We start from the raw sequence: 27,744 nt of genomic DNA on the forward strand, positions 1-27,744 counted from the left end.
TAAAGTCTTCAAATTTAGTAAGAGTGTTTTACAGATTTAGGAAGAAAACTCGTGGGAGATATATTTTCACATTTGTAAAGGAAAGTTTAGATTGGAGAATCAAGGATACCCTATGAAAGTCAATGGCAAAACTCATTGACTTAAATGGGGATAGGATTTCACTTAAGATTTTCTTGTGGAGATATTATCTTTCACCCTATAAACCTCCTTATCCAATCTGAAGATTAATTTGTTTAAAAATACTTTTAAAAATGAACAGCCAGTAGTTTTAGAAGAATTTTTTTGTTTATGTTGTAAAACGCTGCATGTTGCAATGCTAAATCAAATAATCAAATCTGCCATTCAATTCATTGTCTATTTTACTTTTTTTAAATTTAGAAGTTTAGTCTGCTAAGATACAGTTGTCCCAGTTACTGAATGACTAATTTCATTATGGACTTTCTCAGTCAGTCAGAAGCATTACTGTTTTGCCTAGTCCTTTTTTCTAAAATGTTTTCCACAATAAGTAATACCTATTCAGTTCCACCAGCAGTAATGAAGGTGGGAGCATTAACTCTGGGCTATACCAGCTCCCCGTATTTTTACCTCTATTAAGAAGACTTGCTGCGAGCAGGGCTAAACTGTGCAGTGCTTAAAAGCTCAGAATCTTTCTTTAACACTCCCACTATTGCTACTAGTGGTACAACTTCAGATGTGTTTTACACATGTCTTCTATTGCTAGAATCAATATAGGGTTGGTGGTCACAGGGTAGGGTATGTGGAATAAGCCTTTTCTTAAAAAGCCACATGAGTAGATAGTAACAAGAGGGGGAATTCCGTGAGGTGGGGGAAGGCAGCCATTTGTTGTGGTAAATTATGTGAGGAGTTATGTGAGGTGTGTGCTGAGGCTGCCATTTGTTGTGGTAAAAGGACAAAGTTCTGTGGCTAATCAGAGCAGAGTGATGTACGGTACCAGTCAAGCAAAGACTGATATGACTGCAAGGACATTTCAGTACAGTAACAACTTGAGGATAATCCCTAGTAACTTGATAATAACTATCCTGAACTAAATAAATTCCTCAGAATATCTTAGACAAGGATACAATTATAAACATACAAACAGAAAACACTTTCAAGTTAACATTTAAATACACTGGTAATGAGTCTTTTCACTTTTCAACTGAAGTGTGAAATATATTTCTCCTGTGTACCTGCACTGCATAATACCTATTGTATATCTAAACTTTATGAATGCATATCTATTAATTTACAGAGTCAGAGTCCCACTAATTATTTGCAAGGATTGGATGGAAAACCTTTAATAGCTGCTCCTGTGTTTACAAAGGTAACTTGTTTGGATTACACATTTGAAAATGAAACAGGTCAACTAATTTTTTATGCATATGTTACTTAAAAATTTGTTTCTTAGTGTTCCTTTATAGCAAAAAGAAATCTACAGCATTATTGTCTATCAGATTTTTTTTTAAATGTCACTAAGTCATAAGACTCAATTTTACTTTCACAATCATTAAACAATGTATTGATCTTTTTATATTTTAGACGCTACAGGATATTTCAGCTTCTGAGGGTCAGCTGGTTGTCTTTGAGTGCAGGGTGAAAGGAGCTCCTTCTCCAAAGGTTGAATGGTACAGAGAAGGGACATTAATACAAGATTCTCCAGATTTTAGAATATTACAAAAAAGTATGTTTCCTGCATGGAAATGTTTTGTCTGCCATATTATAGACATTTTAACAAAAATGTTGGCATATTTGCTCTTGGAATGTTTTTTATGGTGCATAGGTCTGTATTAAACTATATGCTGACAGACCAGAGTCCCCTGCAGCAGTAGTAGTGTTGCATTAGCTCAAGATACACGTAAGTTCCACTCCTCTAGGATCTCTCAAGTATTGCCACAAAAAGTGGGCTGTGCTTCATGGGAGGATTTAGCAAAGGGGATGTACTCAGAGTATCTCTTCAGTAAATGCTATTGATGTTAAAAATTGGTGTCCTGTTGCAGAACAGAAAAGCAAAGATATGCTCTCACATGAGGTGACGCTTGCTCTCTTTTCCACCATCAGGAGTTAATCAACTTCATAATGCATTAAATAGAGTCTTTGCTTCCAGTGGACCCAGTTCTGAAGTTCTGATTTAGAATTTAGTTGTCAGAATTCACATTGATTTACTGTGGGGTTTACTGAGGAAGGACTGGGAAAGGATTCCAATCTAATCTGTCCTACATATTCAAATTGATTTTCTGAGTAATGGACAGAGTACAGACAACTGCTAGCATTCTGTATACTGATTTCTGCTACATATAAAAGGCCAGATTATGGCTTTCCTTGTGTGACTGCATTTTAGAGTGGGGCCATGACTGCTCACGAGTTCTATTTAGTTGGATTTGATATCTTGATCTTCCTTTCCTTATATAATTTATTTTGAGTTCTGTTTCACTGTCTTCTGCTTTCCCTCTACTGCCCCTTTGCCTGTTTCTTGATTGTCTATTTTCTGTCTGTATTTGGGTCTCTTACTCCTTTTCTGCACAGTCCCATCAGATGAAACGTGCTTAATCTTTTATTTAATGTTATTCTCTAGTATATTGATGTTTATAAAATGCCCGCTAGCTTTTTGCATATGCAGTTAGCTTCATTCACACACAAACTATGCACATTTGTGGTAGGTAATCAGTAACATTTCAGGGCAATGTATACATATGGGGCTCGTCTAGATTGGCCCCTTTTCCGGAAGGGGCATGGTAATTTTTGAAATCGCAATAGGGAAATGCGCGGGGGATTTAAATATCCCCCGCGGCATTTAAATAAAAATGTCCGCCGCTTTTTTCCGGCTTTTAGAAAAGCCGGAAAAGAGCGTCTACACTGGCCCCGATCCTCCGGAAAAAGCGCCCTTTTCCGGAGGATCTTATTCCTCCTTCAAAGTAGGAATAAGATCCTCCGGAAAAGGGCGCTTTTTCCGGAGGATCGGGGCCAGTGTAGACGCTCTTTTCCGGCTTTTCTAAAAGCCGGAAAAAAGCGGCGGACATTTTTATTTAAATGCCGCGGGGGATATTTAAATCCCCCGCGCATTTCCCTATTGTGATTTCAAAAATTACCATGCCCCTTTCGGAAAAGGGGCCAGTGTAGACATACCCATGGATTTACACATTCTTTTTTTTTAATGTAGATAATCCTTTTTTTGCTTTTTCCAAAGAGTTAATCGAAACATTACTCTATTGACCAGCCCAGAGCAGGAGGGTGCACTTAATGGATACACTATTCCCTTGACTAAAAAATTTCAGATTTTTTCTTGGCACTGTGATAGAAATTTATATTTAAAGGAAAATTACTGTGAGTGGAGAACAGCAACATTAATTCATAGAGGGTCATTTGTGAGAAAAATAAAGCATGTTCGTAAAATTAATGATATATTCTATCCAATAATTCTCTTGCTATTGTTTTTCCCCTGTAGAACCTCGGTCTATGGCTGAGCCAGGTAAATATAATCTAATTTTTGTTCATGGTAATATAAGCATGAGGATTTAATTAGATAAAATAAAAAGAATCAATTAAAACAAATAAGGTTGATGATGATTTTTATTCATGATTGTAGGTTTTTTCTGGTGCAAATTTCTGTATTTAAACTCAAAAAGTGAATTTCACATTCGCTTTTCTTTTATCCATTGTAGCTGTTACCCAAATATTTATTGTACAATGTTCTGTAAATGTTAAAGTACAGAAGCTCTGCAAAAGAGAAAACTCACTAAAGAGAGTGACTTCTTTCATTTTAGAAGAAAACAATGAGATCTCCACTCTGTTCTGATCTGATTCAACCTGGGACCCAAGTATTCTTTCTCACAGGCTAAACATGAATGGAATAGTCTCTATTAAGGTCCTCTATTTTCTTGTGGTCAGAAGTATATCAGATGATTTGATAATAGACTATTTTTATCCAGTTCACCAGTCAAGGAGCATTGCCTCAGATATTTAGCCATGTCAGCTATTCCTTCTGATTTCCCACCTCCAACAAATGAAATCCGAGAGTTCCACATCAGACGTTTCACCCCCGACAGGGAATTCTATCAGTGGCTGGATTTGCCAATCTGGTTGATCATAGGCTACTCTTCACAGTTTAATAAATAAATAAATGAACAAAACCCAGAAGATTTGGAATTTGTGATTACTTCCCCATAAGGAAGTCCCTGATCTAATGATACTTGAATTATTAAAGAATAAAGTGCACATCTGAAAATATAGCGTTCCCTGCCACTGAGAAAATAGCAGTAAATTATTGAATCACTATTTTTAACAGTCACTTTTATAAATAAAAGTTAAATTTTGTTTCCCCTCAGCCCCTTGCAGAGAGGCTTTTTGTTTTTGTTTTTTAATGTCTCTAACATAACCCTGTGGATTCCTACATTTTCTTCTGTTCCACAATAGCTTTCACTTCAGCCCAGGAATGATTAGATGGAACTTCCTCCAGAATCCACCAATGCCATCATTAATCAGCTAGTGGTATCACTGCTGAGTAATGTGAAGTGGTTGTTAGCAGGTAATAGTTGGGTGCAGTTACTTTGGACTCATCACCACTGTTCTTTTGAAAAGTATCTGGACTGGGACATTTCAGTTTGGAAAAGAAATGACTAATGGGGGATATGATAGAAATCTATAAAATCATGATGGGTGGAGAAAGTAGATAAGGAAATATTATTTACTACTTCTCATAACAAAAGAATTAGGGGTTCCCACATGAAATTAGTAGGCATCAGGTTTATCAGCTTGCTGCAGCTGCCAGGACATGTCAGACACTTGGTCAGCCAAATCACAGGTTGATTTTCAAGCCAGGTTGCCAAAGTGGTATTCATAATTTGGTGCCTACAATGAGTCCCCGTGGTACAGAAAGAGTGATTTTCTGACATAGAATTTTGGGCACTGTTAATCCATATGCAAAATTGTGCCTGTAAATTTGAAAGTCAGGCCCTACGTGTAGGTGCGCGTGTGTTTGTTTTTTTCACCTCATGGGACGATCCTGCCTAAAATGTTTCCAGCTAACTATGCCCATTTCCCCACCTATTTAGGGCCTTACGTGACTTTTCTAGTGCATTTTGGAAGGATTCGTCTCATTATGTTTGAGTAAATTCCATGTTAAGCTCCTCAGTGAAGGGGATCTTTTATTTTATTTTGGCCTTGTATATAGCAGGGATATTTTAGAAAATGTTCCCAACAGTGCTAACACCTGTTCAAACAATATTAGACTTCTAGTATAGATAGGATACCAATTGCTGCAGACGTGCCAGTGGCAGCTGGTGGCCAGCTCATACTAGGGCTGCCAACATTGTTAACACTGGTGAAGCTGAACGAGTCTTAGCAATAACTGGAAATCTGTAGAGACTGTCCTAGTGTAGGCAAGCCCTTAATGTGTTTGGTTAGCATTTGGAGTGGGTTCTAAAACACTAATATTTCTGTTGATGAATTTCAGAGGAGATCTGCACTTTGGTAATTGCGGAGGTATTTTCAGAAGATTCTGGGAGTTTCACGTGTACTGCAAGCAATAAATATGGGACCGTCTCTAGCATCGCTTGTCTAACTGTTAAAGGTAAGAGAATTTTTAGTAACTTTCGTGTAAGTACATATAAATGGATCAGGCTGTCATAGGGTATGTCTACACTACAGTGCTATTTCAAATTAACTTAATTCGAAATAGTTAATTCGAATTAAGCTAATTCGAAAAAACGCATCTATACACAAAAACTATTTTGAAATAACATTTTGCTATTTCGAAATAGCACATCCACACTGAGTGGACCCTGAACCGAAGTTAAGGCTGGCCAGAACCAGTGCCAGCAGTGCATCAGATTAGGACTTAGTGTGTGGTGCTGCTGCCTGAGGCTGACTGAACTCCATGCTTAAAGGGACCATATCCCCACCCCAGACAGACAGTTCTCAGAGTTCCCCGCTTGCTTGTCTACCTCAATGAGGGACATCAAAGCAGTCCTGTCTTGGAGTGCCCTGAGTGCCCAAACTTGGGACACCACAGCATTCGGCCACATGAAGCCAGAGCTGCCCCTGGGCACGCCGGTGGGTCTCGTTGGGTCGTTGCCATCAGCCCGGCTGCATTTGCTGCAGGCTGCCATCCAGGGGGTCCATCGGGAGGCTGTCAGGATCTAGGAGGCCTTGCGGGAGAGCGTCCACCCCGAGGAGCCCTCAGAGCTTCCCCGGTCCTCCCCACCGGGGGCTCGTGCCCCATTCCTCCCTCACGTCCTTCCACTTACCCCTTCCTATCCTCCCTTCCTGATGTCAAATAAAAGACACGTATGTTCAAAAATAGAAACTGGGTTTATTGAACAAAACTGGGGGGAGGGGGAATGAACCTCTGGGGAGACTGGGAAAAGGAGGTGGGAGAGGGGAAGAGAGAGGGGGGAAGAGGGGAGGGGGAAACCTGGGAGGAGGGAGCTGGAAGGGGGAAGCCAGGGGAAGAAGGGGGAGGGGAAGCTCAGGGCTTAGGGTTGGGGGTCTCGCCAGACCAACCTGACTTTCATGCTAACCTGCTCCTGGGTTCGCATGTGGCCTTTGGTAGCCAGGCTGGCAGCTATCCTGCCATAGACAGCCGCGTTCCTCTGTCTAGTGCAGAGATCATGGACATTGGGAGCATCCCTCCCAAACCTGAATGAGGTCCATGATCTCCACCCTGGACCAGGAAGGCATCCACCTTCTCCAGTCCCTGTCAGGCTCCTGGGAGCTGGCAGACTGCTCCTGGGGAGCGGTGGAGGGCTGGCTGCCAGTGGCTTGCTGGCTCATGTTTTGGGGCCACTGGGTCAGGGACCCCAGTGGCCACTGCCGGCTCTGGGCTGGCAGGCTTGGAGCTGGCACAGGCACTGTGACCAGGGTCTCCCCCTTTAATGTCTCTGGGGCTGTGGGAGAGGAGAGTAAGCTTTCCTGTTTGTGCCCAGAGTGGCCACCAGGGCTCCCTGGGAAGGGCTGGAGACTGCCTATTTCAAATTAAGTGTCTACACAGCACTTAATTCAAAATAGCTATTTTGAATTTGGTGTTACTCCTCGTAGAATGAGGTTCACCAAATTCGAAATAAGGGTTCCACTATTTTGAACTTATTTCAAAATAGCGGATTGCCTGTGTAGACGCTATTAAAGTTAATTTGAAATAACTGCTGTTATTGCGAATTAACTTTGTAGTGTAGACATACCCATAGTGTGTAGATTGATGGGTCTTTTCACAATGTAACTTCTCCATTTGGAGTACTTATGTCCATTCCTATAGAACATGAAGGGACAAAACTCACTGACTTCAGGATTTAGTCAGTAATTTTATTTCGGTGATTTCTCCCTTTTCTATCCAGATTATCACTTCTCTTACTATAGCATAGAATCTAAAATGAACACATTGGCCCTGATCCTCAGCTGCCAGTCATATGTTTGAGCTGTTGAGGCACAGAGTAGCTGATTGAGTAAAGTATCAATAAATGGGGGAAAAAACATTCAGCACAGCACTGATTTGCATTTAGCTCGTGTTCAGAAGGTTTTCTTTATAACCTTAAAAGACAAACAAAAATGATTTCAAAGATGCTTATGAACTCATTGGAGAACAGAGTGTAGGCCATCCGAGTCTAGATCTTTCCAATTATAGAAAGATTCATTTTCTCATCTTTATAATATCCCTTGTTAAGTTTAAGAAATAGGTGTTTGCATGAATACAGCAAAACAATTCATTCCAAAGCTAGATAAGGCATTAAACTGAGCTTTCCCAACTGCAAGAGTTATGGTTTCACTGAAATCTAATTCATCACATTTAAGTAACAGTGTAATTTTAATATTTGCCATTTCAGGGCCTGAGGACCATAGCAATACCGCTGTCCTTCATACAATGAGCTCAATCAACTTAATTGCTGCTGAACATCACCCTACCCCACTCATCCCTTCACTTCCAGTGGTGGATCAACCCCCAAAACCTAAATTAGAAGGAGTTCTTGTGAACCACAATGAACCCAGGTCAAGTTCTAAGATAGGCCTCCGGGTGCACTTTAAACTGCCTGAAGATGAGAAAGCTAGTGAAACATCATCAGAAGATGGAGTAGTCTCTGCAAACCAGATTAGACCACACTACTTCCAGGAGAGGATTAATGGACACACAATGAAAATACCAGAGCCAACCTCACCTACAAAAGAGCCCCCTCCTGTACTGGCTAAACCAAAACTGTAAGCAAAAGGGATTTTAAGTCTTAATATTAGTGTTAGAACTCACATTCCATTGAACTATCTCTGAGTTTGTGTGTATTTCATGAGGAAATGAAAGTGCTTTGCAACATTTATTTAAAAATTCAAAAATATTTCTCCCATTTCTTTTTATTTTATGAATTCTATGATATTTTCTGTGTAGATGTTTCAAGCAAGACCAGATCTACATTAGACCCAGCAGCTCGGTTTAAGGTACACAACTCCAACTACATAAAATACATAGCTGGAGTTGTCTTACCTTAAGCCGAGCTTGGTGATGTCCCCACAGCAGGAGGCCAATGGGAGCAAACAGGCTTCCTGTACTCCTTGCATAAACAGGAATACCAGATGCTGGCAATGGTGCCCTCTGAATTTGATTTAGCGAGTCTTAACTAGACTCACAAAATCGAACTCCAGAAGAGCAATCGCAGCAGCAACGATATTCCTTTTAGTATAGGTAAGCCCGAAGCGTGCATCTATACAGCAGGGCTTAACTCAAAATAAGCTATGCAAATTGAGCTACATTAATTGCATAGCTTATTTCGAAATTGGGAGCGTCTACACAGCACTTACTTCGAAACAGAACACTCTTCCTCTGATTTCCCTTACTACTTGTATAATGAGGGCTACAGGAGTCAGAGTAAGAAGTCCAACTGCTTGAAAGTATTTCTTCATTATTTCGAAATAACTGCTTTCTGTGTAAACTTGGACTAAGTTATTTTGAAATAACGTTAGTTTTTTCAAAACAATGTTGCTGTGTAGGCGTAACCTAATCATATTGGCTGGATCCAGGCAAAATGCAGGCAAACTTTGCAAATTTCTCACTCACCTCTCCTTATGTTACTCCTGGAGGAATTCTGAGCCACTGCACATGCACAGAATTTGTGTCCCCTTAAAATGTCTTTGGTTTTCTGCAGAAAAATGACTTTCTGACAGGGAAGCAAAGGGAAACCACAGAAATGATTGTGCAGCCCTCCCCAGTAGCAAGCGCCTGAGGCAGCTGGCAGATAGTTAAATTGCTGTAGGGAAGGGAGTGAGTCTGGGAAGCCCCAGTTAGTGGCTCATATTCTACACCGGGCTTAGCTACTAGTTTTGTCTGGGCTGGAGATAACAGGACTTTCTATTCTCCTGCACATCATCCAAAACTGAGTCAGACCTATCCCCAGATTTTATCCCTGGCTGTAGGAAACTCAGACCCCCTGCAGAGTCCCATTATTGTTGCACTCTGAACACTCAAACAGGCCACTATGCATCCAGATCCCCCTATCCTGATCTCCCATTGAGCCATCTGCATTCAGGCTGTCCCAACCAGAACCCTCTCAACTCATACCCGTGTCCCCTCACACTAAAGCCCTCCACACTTGGATCCTGCCTGCCCACACCTGGTACACCTGACATGGATGACTTTGGGTACTTCTGGGGCAGGCCCGGTCCTTGCACTGTGTCATGGTTGGATGCAGCCTCACTACTGAGTCCATGTCCATTGTGGGAAGAGCTGCACAGTGATCTCCCAACTCTCTGCAGCCAGTGTCCTGTGCTCCCCATTGCTGAGCTGGGGCCTCCATATTTATTTGATAAATAACATTTGTAACATTTTAAAATATTGTGCACATAATTTTTAATTTTTGGCACAGAATTGTTACTTTTTGGTGCAGAATGCCCTCAGGAGTATTATATAATCTTATCATGAGCAGAAATATCCAGTTTTGTATTTCATATAGACAAGTAGTTGTATGATTTCCTGAATGTGAAAATGAAGTTTCATGAGACATTCCCTAACTTTATAACCCAGAAAATTAATCTTGTGCTAAGACAAAATATGTACAGCTGTAAGATGGTGTGATACCAGACACACACAGCATTAGAGGATTGTGGTCTGAGGGGAAATTTTAAGGACTAATGTAAATTTGTTAAGGGCGACTTCTGAAGTTCCAACTTTAATTTATGGGCAAACTGCATACTCTTTTTTTCTGAACAGCCTTCTGAAATTAATTAAAGAAATGATCTAACTTTTTGCTAATGGAAATTATAGAGTTCCTTGCTTCAAACCCAATTTAGCACGTAGTGTAGAGCTCTTGATTTTTTTTAAAAACCTATGTAGCGTCTCTCAAAGATTTAAAAGTACTTTGCAAAATTAACTAATCTATACTTGGAGGCAAGTGTGTAATATCATGTCATCACTTTTATAGATTAGAAAACAGATCACATGATTTGCCAATAGCTACTTTGGCACATTTGGAAGGAAACATCAAATGCCCAGCTACAAAATGTGGAATAATAAGCTAGTCCTTAGTATTGCACAACAGGATTTAGGCGTTATAAGGGAAATTGAATATGAGTGTGTGATGCTGTTGTGAAAAAGGAAAATGTCATTCTGGGATGTATTAACAGGAGTATCATATGTAAGACAAGGGAAAGCAGCTGTTCTGCTCTACTTAGCACTGGTGAAGTCTCAGCTGGAGTGCTGTGTACAGTTTTATGTATCACATGTTAAGAAAGATGTGAAGAAACTGGAGAGAATCCAAAAGAGAGCCACAATAATGCTAAGAGATGTAGAAAACCTGACGCGATGAACAACTGAAAAAACTGGGCAGGGAAGAAAAGGCTGAGGAGGGACATGGAAGTCTTTACAGAACTGGAGTTGGCAGCGCCACCTATTGTTAATGTTACCCAACACTTTAATGAGTAGGAAAAAATAATGTAATTAAAGGTTTTATCATAATGAAGATGCCCAAAGAGGCAAAATTAAACTTGCACTGGCAACCTTAATTCTGGTGTTGCCTAACATTTGAGTGCTAGATTTTGAAATCTTAATAATGTAATTTTAACATAGTTTTTTGTGCATGATAAAGTATGTAAACAATAACAGTTCCATTTACATAAATCTGAAGGTCCACTATGTTCATGGTATTTGGATCTGAAGTGCCAGTTTAGGGCAGTCTCTACTTCTGAACTTTCAGAAAGATAAATTTTCACGTGAAACTCATAAATAATGTAAGTGGATTCATAGACAGGTGAATGCACTGTAAGGTTTGAATCTTCTACATAGAATGGTCAAGACTAAAGTGCAATACAGAATGACCATTTAAGAAATGAGCAATAGCTATCTTACTTTGATGTTTATTAAAGGAGAAGAGAAAAGTTCATTACGTGATAACTCTTCACATCTTTGTCATTTACATTGTTTGTCACTAAGAAGAAAGGCAGTATATTATCCATATGCTATATTTTTACATTCATAATAGCATAAAATATATCACATACTATAGGAAATAATTTGGCTCGACTGCAAAGTAAACAAAGCCTGAAGACATCCACTATAAATAACAACTAGGGAATAAAAATTGCATGAAATGCAGCTATTCCTTGAATGATGTACTCTTCCCTGGCATTGAATGTCAACAGTAGTCAAATTAAGGCTGATTATATTTACTCATGTAGTTATAACACAGTTTTGTTTACCATACTCTTGGCTCTAGCACTTAGTTTAACTCTTAACAGATGTTAACAAGTCTCAGAGGGTACCATGTGAGTCTACAACTTAAACAAACTTAAAAAACAACAAATGGTCCTGTAGCACCTTAGGGACTATCAAAAATATACACAGTATCATGAGCTTTTGTGGGCACAACCCACTTCTTTTTAAGGACTAGTGTAATTTTGTTAAGGGCAACTTCTGAAATCCCAACCTTGATTAAAAAAAACAAACAACAACAACAACAACAACAACAAAACCTCACATAGCACCTTTCACTTAAGGATTTAAAAGTACTTTCCAAAAGTAACTAATTAATACTCAAAGGCAAGTGTGTAGTATCATATCATCACTTTTATAGATGAGAAAACAGATCAAGTGATTGCCAATAGCTACTTTAGCACATTTGGAAGGAAAAATCAATTGCACAACTACAAAATATGGAATACTAAGCAAGGTGTTAGTACTACAGAACAGGATATGGGCATTATAGAGGATTACAAACTGAATATGAGTGTGTGATGCTGTTCAAAAAAGAAAATGTTGTTCTGGGATGTATTAACAGGAGTATTATATGTATAACAAGGGAAGGCTTATTTTCAGATGTTAACAAGTTAGGCTTGATACTGGATTGTAAAAGTTCATTTTCATTGTTTTAAGTTACACCAGTGCAAGCCCACAGACTCAGTGGAGATGATATAGTAAATGACAGCAGAATCTGACTCTCAGGTCCCTTAAAATAAAGGAAATGAAGTCTCCAGCTCAGGGTTTTATAGTCCTGCAAATAGTTCTCTTCACCTGTAAAAGTTTAAAAAAACAAAATTGTTCCAGTGAAATTGTATGTATTTGGGAAGAAGGGGGAAAGGCGTTTAGCAGGGGAAAGGAATGGTTTATTTTAACAGTATTTCCTTTCTCCCTGATTTCATTCTCTTTGTTTGATGCCACAGAACATGGCATATAACTGGAGCTGGGAGAAGGAAAGGCGCTCTCCCTAGATTTTATCAGTATCACAATTTCCTTGCCTTTCCTCTGGAGCCCAAGGTGTAACTGGCCACCTATGAAAATTTATGCTCTCAAAATTACACCGACAGGACAGATAACATGTTTGGTGTGGCACATAACAGATTTCACCCCTCCTTCTTTTGTGTACAGAGATCCCACTCAGTTACAACAGCTCCACAACCAGGTCCTACTTGAACAGCAGCATCTACAGCAGCCATCTCCCTCATCTCTAAGAGAGCTGCCATTCAGCACAGGTATATTGAACTTCACTACTTCACTCAACCAGCAGCCTACATCAACTATGTACAAGCAGGCCAAAGTCTCTCCTTCACAGACATTTGGCTATACCCGACCGAAACAGTTCTTTGTGTCCCAGAACACCACTCCACCTATCAACTCCCCTTCCAGCTCCCCAGTGCCTCCATTCAGCAACGTTCCTCAAGGAACCCAAAGAACAATGAACAAGGACAATTTCATAGGATCTCCTCCATCAGTCCAGACAAGGTCTCCAGGAGGATTTACAAGCCAAACTGACCAGCCTCTAGCAAGTCCCAAAGAATCAGTGTTGCCTCCACTATTGCTTTCTATATCTAGCCTGAACCAGTTTCAGCCCCAGAATGTACTTCCTACTCCTGCCTCTCCAATCAGCCGGATTCAGAACCCAGTAGCCTTTCTCAGTTCTGTTCTTCCTTCACTTCCTTCAGTACCACCAACCAATGCTATGGGTCTGCCTAGAAGTGCACCAGCTGCGTAAGTAGCACAAACTTACAAGCTGAAGTTTGTACAGGAAGTTACTTTGAAATCATGGTTAATTTCTGTTCTGTGCTCACTTGGATGTTTTCTTGAAATGTCATTCATCAAACAGAAAAAAAAATATTGGTAGAGTCTTGTCCCTTGGTAGTATGCCCAGTTCTTGGGAAGGAGGATTTGAATCATTCAACCCTTAAGTCCAGTTAAGGAAGCTTTGAGGCAGGCCCATATGAAAGGATGGTAGCTACACTGTAGAGTTAAATGGTTGGAGGCGGGAGATTTTGAGGACTCTCAGGATTTCATCAGGGATGCAGAGTATTCTGTTCGTGGGAGGAAGAGATTTTAAAGGATAAGTAAATTTAAACCCATTTATCTGTGAGCTGCAAAATCTCATTTATTTACTCTGAGTAAATTATTTAAATTTTAAGGATTTGTTAACCAAGACAGGATGATGTAATGGTAGGCAGCCATATAGAATAGGTATAACTAAAAATAATTTACAAAAGAGTGCTGTTTTATTTGCAATTGTTAAATATTTAAAAACCCACCGAAAAGCTCTGATGAATTAATAGCTTTCAAATAAATAATAATTAAGTATTGGAATGAGTGGTAAAGAGAGGATTATGTGACAGACTAGTATGCTCAATGTAACCAAACAAAACCATTGTTATACCCACAGTGTCTCATTTTTTTGTTAGAGAAACAAGGTGGGTGAGGTCTCTTAGGCCAGTTCTACACTAAAGGGGAAGTTTGAATCAAGATACACAACTCTAGCTACCTTAAGTACATAGCTGGAGTCGACATACCTTGATTTGAGTTACCACAGCGTCCTCAGAGCAGGAGGCCAACGGGAGAAAATGCTCTCATTGGCTTCCCTTACTCCTTGCAGGAGCAGGAGTACTAGCCGCTGATGGAGGCACCCTCTGAGTTCAATTTAGCAGGTCTTGGCCGGACCCACTAAACTGAACTCTGGAAGATCAATCTCAGTTGTGTCGACTTTCCATTTTGTGAAGACATGGCCTTAGTGGACCAATTTCTGTTGGTGAGAGAGACAAGTTTTTGAGCTTATACAAGCTGTTTTTCAAGTCAGAGAAATGTACTCAAAGTGTCACAGCTACATACAAGCTGAAACAGATTGCGTAGCAAAGTAGTTGACACATTTCAAGTAGGAAATAAGAGTGTAACCATTTAAATGGTTATAAGCCAACTCCCGGCACATATTGGCTCCCAGCTGCCGGCCCCACTCCCGGGAAGCCTGCAGTGTGGGTCGACAGCCAGATCCCTGGAAGTGGGGTCAGCAGCCAGACCGGGTGCACACAATTTTTAGCAGTTACACGTTTGCTAAAATAGTCCCCAGGGGGCAGGGCTGGCAGCCAGTGTGCTCTTGATTCTCAGCCTTACTCCCATGGAGCCCCCTGCTACCCAGTGCTTCTGCCTCTGTGTCAGAGCTGGTCTGCAAGGGCTGAGAAAGGAATGAGTAATCAGGGAAAGTATGAGAAGAGAAGGGGAAGGGGAAGACACAACTACTACATGGTTATCCTGGTGTGCTACACTTATGTCACTGTGTACATATGCTTAGATGTACATACATTTCTGGAATACCTTGGTGTTATTCCGATGACATCACTCCAGAATGGCTGGATCTGGAACCAAGACGTAATGTATAATACTTGTTCTTTTCTAGATATGCATTCTTACTACTGGCATTAATGAGAGTTAAATGCACACAGTAAAATAGTACGTTTTTGTTCTCCGTTCAATAGATAAAGCAATCAGCTAATTTCTTTGCCTATTTAGAGTTCAATGAATGATATTACAAAAGTGATTCACTACTATTTATCATTAGCAATATTTTAGTAACTGATTTATTTTATAGAGCAACCCATGGACTAAAGAAGAAAAATCTAAAGCCCCTGCAATTGGCAACAGATGATTATATTCACAATAAAGCTGTGGTTGTAAGGGAGCTAGAGAGAAAAATGCATTTCAAAGAGGATGTTCGTCAACATAGTAGTCAACAGGTAAAAATATTGATTGTTAGTAAAGCGCATTTCACTGACTTATTATAAGCTAGACAGATGTGTAGTCTTATGTGCCATAAAAGTTTGTAAGGCTGGGAGGGTGACATTATGCTTCATAATTAGCTCTCATGCTAAGTAACACTTTGAAATAACAACCAGGAGTTTTTAAAAGCATTTAAAAATGAATAGATTGTAGAATTTTGTACTTTGAGAGTTCTTATAACAGAATTACAGTTGCTCCAGATAATCTCTAATATTTAGACAGTAGTGCAGAAATATAAAACCTTATCTGTGTGCAAGAGCTTCAACTGTACTGGATTTCACTTCCTCACTTTTCAAGATATTTAATTACTTGCATGAACCTAAATTAATTTACTGTACATATTTGATACAACTTACGTAGAAGCAACTAAATGTATGAAAGACTGCTTGTTTACTTTGTTTGAAATAGAATGAATTAATATGCTACTTTAATTCTTTTTGTGGTGTACATATTTCAGACCTTGGAGTAATGTTAATTGAGAAGTTATTTTATTCGTAACTTAGCATAAGAATATTTGTGCTAGCCATTATTTTCTTCAATAGGAACTTCAAAATCATAGTTAGGTGATCTTCATAAAATAAATTTTAAACAAAGCTCAACAAAGCAAATATCAGTTGATTTCAATTAGAGTTACTTCAAAAAGTAGGTGAGTAAGAAATTAAGGTGGCAACAGAATGCTGAGGGAAGCTGAAGGAATTCCATGATAATGCAGATTCAACAGTTATTTAACAATATTGGTCTGCACTTGGAATGAAAGACTGAGAGTATACTAATGTCTACAGCGTGAACCTCTCTTCTCTGGCACCCTTGGGACTTGACCAGTGCTGAACCAGAGAATTTGCCGGACCATGGGAAGTCAATAGTGTTTTATAGCATGACCAATACTTCCACTGCTTATTGGTCTCTTAGAAGACATTTAGGGATGAATTAGAGCTAAATAACAGCACAGAACACTGAGACTCAGGACTGGTGGCTGTAAGCAAACTTTATGGGATCGCGGGAAACTTGGCCACACCCATAAGTGGACATCTGTCTAGCTAACATCATGCTGGATCACGGATGTGCCAGACCATAGAGTGCTAGACTAGAAAATTTCATCCTGTACAGAGTAGCCATTTTTCTTTGGGAAAGCATTCTATTCTCACCACTTACATAGGATATTAACCCCATTTATTGAAGCTTATTTTAAAAAAAGAGAGATTTGCCTTAGTTTCTCACAAACAAGAAATTTATAAAAAGCATATATAAGTATCTCTGAAAGAGAAAACAGGTATCTGAAAACTGAACTGTGTGGAGTCAGTTACCCACTTTGGACAACTGGTGCTGTAATTTCTGGCTTTTTATTTATGTTGTTGACCTTTCCTCTCATGGATTCCCCTCCTAGAACAGTTCTAGTAAAACAACTGGCATGTGGTATGTTTTGAAAATGAATCACAAGTGTTACAGTTTGTACTCGCTATGGTAGTAAGACAAATTATTAAAATAGCTCCTGTGAATACCAGTCAGTCTTTGAAATTAACTGCATAATACTCTCTGTAGAAACAAAGGGCACTACATCATATTAAAGTTATCTACTGATACAAGAAGTTATTTATATAGTATATTTATCATTCGGTATGAGGCCAAACCAAAATCCTGATTCCTGGAGCCCAAGAACTTCTAGGAAGTTCAGATTTGACCAACCTCTAATTACTATGATAACTTGCTGGTCAACATCCAATTTGGGGGAGGTTCAACAAAAGGTAATGTTAAAAAAGTGAGGCAGTCTAGTTCCACTGCAAAATAAATAATCCATCTCCTCTGCAGTATTTGAGCTGAATCCACTGTTTTCAACTCTGCACTTCCAATCCCTATCCCAAGGCAGTAATATTTTTAAAGTTCCGCAACTAGGGGAGTAGACTGCCCTTTTGCTGGTACTAGCAGCTGGAAGTTTGAGAGAAAACCTCTTGGTATTGATCTTCAAACAGGACATGAAATGATGGGAGGAAGGAGAGGGGAAGGGGAGTGAACATACGATGTCTTCCATTTTAATGCCATTGTTTTTGCCAGGTGAACATAAACAACCATGCTGAAATGAATGTACTGGCTGGACCTCCCTGGTGCGGCAACATCAGGAGTGGTTCTCAATCCTGAATGAGAGAATTTGCTGGACCAAGGGAGGTCTCCTTCCGTTGGCCCCCAAACCCATTGCCTGCTGCTGGCAGGCTGCCCCAACAGGCAACCCTACCTTAGCCTCCCCACCAACCTAGCTGGGCTGCTTGTCCAGCTGCTATTAGCTCCCTGGGTGGTGCAGGCTCCAGCTCCTACTGCAACATTCCTGACCCAGGCCCCGCTCACTGCAACCCCAACCATGGCCCCATGCAGCTGGAGGCAGCCACGGAGCTCCAACCCCAGCCCAGGCCACACAGGGCCTGCCACAGGATTCCAGCCCCAGTCTGCACTGCTCCCAGACAAGCTGCTAACCCTCATGCCCCACTCAGCTGGCCCTCCTGCCCTTAGGCTCCCAGGCTGTCTGGTCCAGGAGTGTCTGTGGTCCTACTGGACCACAGATGTTGCTGGTCCAGAGTGTGCTATTTTTGGAGGTACTGTCTGTATTATACAGTATATAGGTGTTTCTAGATGTGGCAACATGGGTGAAGTGTACTGTCTCAACAAATAAAATGATGAAACTTTTTAAAAATTTTGTATCAAGTATTTCTGTGTTTATTTGGGGGGTGTTTTGTTTATTTATTTACTTGAGTACCAGGAGACAGTCCTTTTTTTGGAATTTTTATTCAGTTTCTAACAAACAGAGATAAATATGTACTTTGTAGAAGAAATAAAAATAGATAAAAAGCATTGTCCTACATTGAGCTTATCTAGCTTATCCCTTACACATATTTCCTGCTGCTAAAAATTTTCTGATGTAGAGTGTTGCAATGTGTCTCAGAGTTGTCTGAATTTCAGTGGCAGGGAAAGTGATTGCTGTGTAATACAATTTATGAAGCATCTTGAGACCATCCGGAATGAAAGCTGTACTATGCTGAACTGTAAATATTAAGTGCTGCTATCATTTTATTATATTACTGTAATTACTATTATGTTACATAAGAATGATTCCATAGAAATTTACCTTTTGCTATTTATTATCCAACAATGACTTTCACATTAAATCTGTTCAGCTTACAATTCAAGCTTTTGCTAACTGTGCATATAGCATAATATTTTATAATCCAGATGTATTCCTCCAGTGTCATTCACTACATCATTCATCACCAACAATATGGGATTCTAGATTCAGAACATAGCCAATAATTTTGCTGATGATGCATGATAGGTGGAATAGATTATAATATAGTCTTCCACAGCTATGTTAGCTATGCAATGCTGGAAGGAGTAAAAACATATTTTTGATAATAGATATAGCAGATGCAAATTTAACTGTGTGTGCAGTAATAAGATGCCATTTTTACTAAATACTTTAATCATCATAATCATCATTTAAACTGAATTAGTCTTACAAATTTCATTTCAATGGGACTATGAATAGGAAAAAGTCTACCATTTGGACATTTGTAAGTTAACAGCAGAATTAATTCCTTGGAAAGTTACTAGACAAGGTATATAACTGATTGGAAAACAAAGACAATTAAAAACTCTCTGTTATAATAAAATTAAGGGAACTAAATCTACAATAATCAAGGAAAGTTAGAATTAAAAAATCAGAACAAGGAGTTGGATTACAGGCAGTCCCCGGGTTACGTACAAGATAGGGACTGTAGGTTTGTTCTTAAGTTGAATCTGTATGTAAGTCGGAACTGGCGTCCAGATTCAGCCGCTGCTGAAACTGATCAGTTTCAACAGCGGCTGAATCTGGACGCCAGTTCTGACTTACATACAGATTCAACTTAAGAACCCCAGGCATCCCCAAGTCAGCTGCTGCTGAAACTGATCAGCGGCTGATTCCAGGAAGCCCGGGGCAGGGGCTTCCTGTAGTCAGCCACTGGTCAGTTTCAGCAGCGGCTGACTTGGGGACGCCTGGGGCAGAGCAGCTGGGGTGCTGCTGGGTTGGTCCAGTAGCGCCGCCGCTCCTCGGCGCTACTGGACCAACCCAGCAGCACCCAAGCTGCTCTGCCCCAGGCGTCCTGATTCAGCCGCTGCTGAATCTGACCAGCAGTGGCTGAATCAGGACGCCTGGGGCAGAACAGCTGGGGTGCTGCCCAGTTGGTCCAGTAGCGCCCAGAGCGGCGCTACGGAACCAACTGGCAGCACCCCAGCTGCTGTACCACAGGTGTCTGGAGCAAAGCCACGGAGCACGGGGGCAGCAGGACAGCCCAGACGCGCCGTGGCTGTCCGCTGCCCGCGTGCTCCGCGGCTTTGCTCTGCTTTCCCCCCCCCCCCCAGTCCTCCTGGTCTGCAGACCAGGGGGGGGGGGGGCAAAGCAGAGCCAAGCCGCGGAGCGCCGGGCCAGCTGACAGCCCAGACGCGTCTGGACTGTCAGCTGATCGCGCGCTCCGCGGCTTGGCTCTGCTTGGCTCTGCTTTGCCCCCCCACCCGTCCCCCTGGTCTGACCAGGGGGACGGGGGAGGGGACGGGGGGGCAAAGCAGAGCCAAGCCGCGGAGCGCGCGATCAGCTGACAGCCCAGATGCTCTGGGCTGTCAGCTGGCCGGGCGCTCCCCGGCTTGGCTCTGCTTTGCCCCCCCCCTTCCCCTGGTCTGCAGACCAGGGGGACGGGGGGGGGGGCAAAGCAGAGCCAAGCCTCGGAGCGCGTGGGCAGCGGACAGCCCTGTCCGCTGCCCACGTGTTCCGCCGCTTTGCTTCCTCTCCCTGGTCTGCTGGAGACCAGGGAGAGGAACCCCGTTCGTAACTGCGGATCCGACATAAGTCGGATCCGCGTAACTCGGGGACTGCCTGTACTTGAGGAAGCCCTTGCAACCTAAGAATTATGAATTTTACCCCCACATTTATGTTGTTTACAATAGGTACATCTACATTTGCCCCCTAGTTTGAACTAGAGATGCAAATGTAGGCGACTGAAATTTCTGATGAAGCAGGTATTTAAATATCCCACGCTTCATTAGCATAATCTCGCCTGCACGCTATTCCAATCGTCAGCTGATTCAAACCAGGAAGTGTGCACCAGTCGCGTTAGTTCAAATCAAACCCTGTGGTTCGAACTAACGTTACTCCTCAAAAAATGGAGATCTGGCAGGACTGGAAGGGTCTTAGAACTCAGATTCCAGCTAGGGATGATAAATTTAGTTTAAACAACTAATCAAGTAGTTGATGGATTTTCCATCAATTAGTCGATAAGCAGGGGAGCCTAACCCCCCTGGGGCTTTGCCTTTTAAATGTATTAAGAGCCTGTAGACTCTTAATACATTGAAAAGGCTAAAGCACAGCAGGAGGGACCCAGCATGAGCTGGGACAGCCGATTCCTGGTTCGCGCAGGATACCCACCCACTGTGCACCAGCCTTTTAAATGTATTTAAAATTTATTTAAAAGGCTGGTGTGCAGCAGATGGGGACCCTGTGCAAGCTGGGAATCAGTTGTCCTGACTCGCGCTGGGTCCCCCCTGCTGAGCTTTAGCTTTTTCAATGCATTAAGAGCTGGTAGGCTCTTAATACATTTTAAAAGCAGAGGCGCAGCGCCTGGTCCCAGCTACCCCCCTACGGAGACAGTGCTGGGGGGGACCGGCTTGTAAGTCGACTTCCCCCAACACCAGCTCCTGCTCCCCCCTTGCTGCCTCTGATAGAGGCAGTGGGGGGGAGGGGAAGGAGCAACTAGTGGAGGGAGTGGTTAACTATCTGATATGCTTTTGAGTATCAGATAGTCGACTAATCACTTACATCCCTAATTCCAACCAGAGTGTCTATGCTACTACTTTTAGCCCACCAGCATGAGCCCAGGCTCTAAGACTTGCTGTTGTGAGGGGGTTGTTTTGGGAGGAGGGATTGTTGATTTATTTTGAGAGAAAGGATTGGAATTTTTTGTTTTGTTTTTTGTTTGTTTGTTTTACCTGCGTAAATATACTCTGTTTATGTCCCTGGCTGACAGTTATGGTGTTTTCTAAGGCCTTAGGTCTAATCAAGATCAAAGAGAAAGGTCTCTCTCAGACTTGAGTCCTCACAGATAGAATTCACCACCTGGAAAACTGTCATTGAACTTTTCACATTATAATTGTTGGGACACTGGACTGTTGGGAGCTGGACTTGATGACCTCCTGGGCTCTCTTCCAGCCCTACGAGTCTATGATTCTATGACACTGAAAACCCATTAATTTCAGTTGATCTGCCTTTGACAGTTTGGTTGCACCTTCCCCCATCCCAGTTTACTCTTTCTTCTGTTTTCCTCTTGTACCAGTATATTAGAACTGACCATTTGAGGGGTCGTGGGTTGATGCCTGTATATTAAGAATGTAAGACCAAGCCAATAATCCTGTCTTTTGGCAATGGCCAATGCCAGATTCACAAGAGAGAACGGACAGAGCAGTTAATCATCACATGATCCATCCCATCACCCATTCTGAGCTTCTGGCAGACAGAGGGTAGAGACACCATCCCTGGCTAATAACTACGAATGGACCAATCCTCCATCAATTTATTTAGTCACTTTTTTTAGCTCTGTTATAGTCTTGACCTTCGCATCCTCTATCATAACCCCCCTTAGTTATCTCTTTTCTAAGAAGAGTGCTGTATTTGTAGAGCAGTGGTCACCAACCAGTAGATCGGCATCTACCAGTAGATCTTGGAGCCTCTGACAGGTGATCCTGACTGGTTTGGCCAGGAAGCTATCAAACGCTGGCATTTCAGTTGCCTCTCCATCTACTCTTATGCTGCTTCTGGCCTCTGGGTTGGAGCTGCCTCTTGGGAGCCTCCTGCTGGCTGTGCAGAGTGTGGGAGGGAGAAGATGGAGGGAGCTGATGCCAGGGTGTCCCTCCCCCTTCCTTCCCCTCGTACCCAGTCTCCACACAGAGAGAAGGGGATGAAGGGAGCTTGGCAATGTAAATCTCTGTCACTCTCACACTGGGTTTGTCTCTGTCATCCCCACAAACACACACTGTCCTTCCCTCTCATCTCTTGACCCAACATATGCATGGGGGGTTGTTACTACTTTTACTGCTTGCAAAGTGGGTTGTTTTTGACTGGCCTGTGCATTTCGTAACTTTCATTTCTCTCATGCTTAAATTTAATTCTTTGAGTAGTGAGTTCTAAAATGCCTAACTTCTTGTGTCTGGAGTTTCCCTGTGGTAATTGTGCTCCTGGAAGTGGCTGGAAGTGGCTGGCATGTCCCTACAGCAGAGAAAGGCAGAGCAGGGGGTTCTCCACATGGTGTCCTTGCCTGCGGACACCACTCCTGCAGCTCCCATTGATCAATAACAGAGAACTGTGGCCAGTAGAGGCTGTGGGGTCAGGGCCTGTAGATGAGGGGCAGCACATGGAGCCATTGCTTTACATACCAGCTGCTTTCAGGAGTTGTGCAGGGCCAGGGTAGGAGTAAGCCTGCCTTAACTCTGCTGCTCCATCCCTGGGGCAACTGTCCAGCCACTCCCAAGATGGGTGGGTGTAACTCAAGCCCTCAACCCGGTGCTCCCCAGGAAAATGCCATATCCCCTAAGCCACTCTAGAACCTACCCCATCTTTGGAGGGTCCCCTAGGCTGCTTTCCTTGCACAGGAAGCAGGCCCATCCCTGGGGCAGGATCGAGCCCACCACCCTGTGGTCCTGAGGCTGATGCCTTATCTCTCAGTTCACTGCAGATTCCCCCCTTCTGCAGGTTCCTTATTCTGCCTTCCCAATACAGGAACCAGCTCCATCCCTGGGGCAGCATGTGTTGGCTGTTGGGATACTTCCAGGGTGGGTGGGACTCAAGCTTCCAACATTGTGCTTGCTCCATCCCCTAGTCCACTCCAGAACTCAGCCCACCTCCAGCTGCTCCTTTCTCCTGCCTTCCTACATGGGAGCCATCCCTGGGGCAGCCTATCCCACAGCTCCTGGGGGGGGGGGGAAAGAGGGGAAAGAATGATAGTACTTGAGCCCACCACCCTGTGCTACAACCCCTGGTCCACTCCAGAACCCACCTCACTTTCAGAGGGTCCCTTACCCTGCTTTCCAAGTGCAGGAGCTGGCTCTGTCCCTGGAGCAATCTGTGTTAGTTGTTCTGCCCCTCCCACCGTGGGTGAGACTTGAACCCACCACCCTTTTTTCTCTAGGTGACTGCTCTATCCCCTAAGCCACTGCAGAACCCACCCTACCTTCACATCATCCCTTATCCTGCTTTTGTAATGCAGGAGTCAGCTCTATTCCTGGGGTAGCCTGTGTTGTCTGTCCGCCCACTCTCAGGGTGGGCAGTGGGACTTGAGCTCCCAACCCTGTGCTCCCCAGGCAAATGTCCTATCCCCATGGCCACTCTAGAACCTGCCCTAGCACCCTACCTTCAGGATGGCCCTTCCCTCATTATGAACCCCTTGGCGCAAGACCAGATCCTGCACCCCAGCCCCCTACCCCAGCCTGGTGAAAGTGAATGAGATTCGGGGAGGAAGGAGGATGGAGTGAGCAGGGTGAGGCCTAGGAGAAGGGGTGGAGTGGGGGTGGGGGTTCAGAGAAGTGGGGGAAGGAAGCAGGACAAGGGTATTTGGGTTTGAGGCAGATCTTACATTGCACTTAAATTGAAAATGTGATCTTGTGGTTACACAGGTTGGAGGCCCCTGTTGTAGAGAGTAAATACATTAGCAAGGATGGTGACTCACTAGATCATTACAAGTTATGGTACTGCAGTTGAAATGTTATAAACTACAACAGTGCAACTGTGAGGGGCCATCTTCTGGGGTTTGATTAATGGGTCTAGTGAAGACACGCTAATTCACACTTAGAAGACACCCCCATCTGTACCAGTACTCCTGTTCCTCATGAGACGTAACAGAAGCCAACAGGAGCGTTAGCTCCCGTTGACTGCCCACTGTGCAGAAGATCATTTAAGATAAATCATCTCCAGCTACATACTTAATGGAGCTAGATTTGTGTATCTTAAGTTGATCTTCCCCTTTAGTATAGACTAGGCCTGAGTAAACAAGAGAATAGGAATTTTATTCCATAATTTGAGTTAGATTCTGTCTAACACATTAATTCTAGCACCAATTAATCCATTAGCCATTAATCTAGCACCAGTGCACCTCCACCTCCAAAGCTTCTAGAAGTGCTTTAATATAGATTAGCCATAGAAATTTTTACCAGTGCATTACCTCGTCCTGTTCTGGGAAGGGATGTTCCACTGCAATTGCAGACTTAAGGCTGGATTTTAAGCAGTGCTCAGCACCAACAGTTCCCATCTAGATACCTGAATGCATAGCCAGTGTTACACATCACGGTTAAAGGGCACTGGTACAAGTCACAGTCAGAGGCCACCCTCCGAGACCTGGGTTTCTTTTAGCGTCTGTCACTAATGTTGCTATTCTCCAGCAACTGGAGCTCAGTCGGGGGAGGGACGGCAGGGGAGGGGGACCCGTGCCCACCCTCACTCCCTGGTCCTGGCCCAGGGCCCTAAGGCAGGGATATCCGTATCCCTTGCCTGATTGACGGTCCCCCCTTTGGCCCCGGTTGGCCTTTCGCCTGGACCCCAAGCAGCTTCTCCGGCCGCCATCCCAGGGCGGTCCTCCTCGTCCTGCCCCACTTCCTGCAGTTCACAGGGCCCTGGTCTAGTGGTTGCTTCACCATGTCACAGCCAGGTTTTTCAAAAGGTTTGAGCAGCTGTTGAGAACTCTGCAGTTTTGAAAATCTAGCTACTTTATCTAGATGTCTACGTGGGCATTATTGTCCACTGAGCTCTTTTTAAAGTCTGACCCTAACTAAGTCATGAACAGTTTTTAAAAAAAATGTAGCCCTTATCACATATGCCAAAGAAAACTGGCTTGCTTGTGAACAGTTGTGAGAATAAAGTTTTCCAAAATATTACCACTAATTGAAAGAACAAAGAATCTTGCATTTTTGTCCTTAAATTGCAGCTCGAGTCTTTGTTCTCTAATCAGTTTGTTGTCCAAGATGCCCACCTAGATTTAATATTCAAACTTGTAATCATTAAATGGTTTAGTGTGTGGTGCTTTATGAAATGTTTTAGTGATCTCCCAGTCAGTCACAATCATAGCCACCATTCCCTTATCTTTTTATGTAAATCTCCCTTTAAAAATTCTATAGCCTTTGTTTGACAAGATCAGTTATTCAGAAAACTTGTTAAAAATCACTTTGTTTCTGTTATTTTGTGCTAATCCTAAAAACAAAAACATATCAAACATGTACACCTACACATAGACTAAAGTTTATTAAATGTTATAGTATTTACTTATTTCAAGAGATTTGTCTTCCCCATTTTAAGTTTCTTATGATGCCCTCAATAAAAGTTAATGTGTAAATTCCTGAAGCAGTATTACCATGGTCTTATTGCAATGTGTGTATATATCACTGTAGTTTTAACAAATCTATTAAATTACAGACAAAACAAGAGAAAACAGGAAGAGGAAATATGACATACAGCATTCCTGAGTTAACTGTACTGTTAGAACTTTTTGGTATTTTCTGACTTCAAGTTTTAACCGTGTAAACCGAGGCCATTACCCGTGCATAATCATACATGTGTACAGATTGCTGTGTCTGCAAGAAGCTTCGCTGACATCTTTGGGACTTCACAGGATCATCATAATTTGTCAGCATGGCTCACACAGTGCAGGATTAGGACCTTAATGTTGAAATAACGTACAGTCATTTTTCATGCTTTGGTATTAATGAAGCACAAGACAGAAAAATTGCCTATGGTTGATTTTAAATGGCTCCATCAGATGGATTCCCCCATATTCTCTGTTATAAAGTAGCACAATATAAAGGAGAAATGCTCTTATTTTTAATTACATACTGTACCTTCTTTTTGATAGCAGCTAGTATCAAATAAAAATCAGCAGAAAAACTGCTGAAATATCTAAAACAAGTATCAAGCTCTCCAATTATGTTGTAATATTTAATTATCTCTGAACTTCATTCATTAGAATTTTATTCTGAAATCAAGTCCAGATTAAAATTATGTCTTTAAGCGTTATGGTATTGTCTTCCTAATTTCATTACTTCCCTCTGCTAGCAAACAACATATGATGAAAAATTGACCCACAGACTTCAAGGACCAAGCAATGATCCCCCAATCTTCAGCTATACAACTCAAGATGTATCTAAGGTACAACATAGTTATCCGTCTTTTGTTAAACTATATGTAATTCTTGTCATTAGATTTTTCATTTCCAAATTCTGCCTTTGACACAAGTAATTAAAAAAATACAAGTGATAAGAAAATAATTTATCATTGTTCTAGAAAGTTATTATATTTGTATTTTGTAGATTTTAAAATTGCATGATCAGCATTTATGCGGCTAAATTCAGTAGCAGGTCTTTGTACTGCTGTACAGAGATCCTATGTAAAAATCATAGGGCTCAAACTGTAGTCCTGAAGTAGTAGGGACTGGGAGTGCATGAAGACAATCTTACTTGGCACTGGGGGAATGGAATGCCTTTTGTTACTTGATGTTGACTACTCTGAAGGTTCAAATAACAATAATTATTCCCGCTTTTGTTCGTCTGGATTCTCCTTTTCACTGTAATAAATCACTTGACTATATGAAAGAAGGTTCAGGTGCCATGCTTTCCTCTTTCTTTGTTTCTTATTATAATGTGCATAAAAACCAAGGGTATGTCTACACTACAGCACTAATTTGAACTAACTTAATTTGAATTAGTTAATTCAAACTAAGCTAATTCGAACTAGTGCATCTAGACCTAAAAACTAATTCGAATTAGCATTTTGCTAATTCGAACTAGCATGTCCACATTGAGTGGACCCTGAACCGAGGTTAAGGATGGCCGGAAGCAGTGCCGGCAGGGCATCAGATTAGGACTTAGAGCGTGGAGCTGCTGTCTCAGGCTAGCCAAGGGCTGTGCTTAAAGGGACCCAACCCCCACCCCAGACAGACAGTTCTCAGGGGTTCCCAGTTCGCTTGTCTAACTCGATGATGGACAGCAAAGCAGTCCTGGCTTGGAGTGCCCTGAATGCCCACACTCGGCACATCACAGCACTCAGCCATCAGCCCGGCTGCACTTGCCGCAGGCTGCCATCCAGGGGGATCAATTGGGGGGCTGCAGGAGAGCTTCCACCCCGAGGAGCCCGCAGAGCCACCCCAGTCCTCCCCATCAGGGGCTCGTACCCCATTCCTCCCTCACCTCCTTCCACTTACCCCTCCCTA

The 27,744-nt window shown here is 42.2% G+C and overlaps 1 protein-coding gene across 8 annotated transcripts in view; it reads left to right on the forward strand.

Moving 5' to 3' along the window:
• The window catches only part of MYPN (myopalladin), a 163,563-nt gene that overhangs the window by 93,236 nt on the left and 42,583 nt on the right, over positions 1-27,744 (forward strand). For all 8 annotated transcript variants that reach the window (XM_075934920.1, XM_014574681.3, XM_006125268.4 and 5 more), the window contains 8 exons: positions 1,253-1,324; positions 1,540-1,681; positions 3,443-3,466; positions 5,450-5,566; positions 7,812-8,181; positions 12,827-13,426; positions 15,303-15,447; positions 26,592-26,684. In XM_075934920.1, the coding sequence (XP_075791035.1) occupies positions 1,253-1,324; positions 1,540-1,681; positions 3,443-3,466; positions 5,450-5,566; positions 7,812-8,181; positions 12,827-13,426; positions 15,303-15,447; positions 26,592-26,684 (1,563 nt within the window). The remainder of the gene's footprint in view (positions 1-1,252; positions 1,325-1,539; positions 1,682-3,442; positions 3,467-5,449; positions 5,567-7,811; positions 8,182-12,826; positions 13,427-15,302; positions 15,448-26,591; positions 26,685-27,744) is intronic.

The sequence above is a fragment of the Pelodiscus sinensis genome, chromosome 8 (genome assembly GCF_049634645.1).
Source record: "Pelodiscus sinensis isolate JC-2024 chromosome 8, ASM4963464v1, whole genome shotgun sequence".
NCBI lineage: Eukaryota > Metazoa > Chordata > Testudines > Trionychidae > Pelodiscus > Pelodiscus sinensis.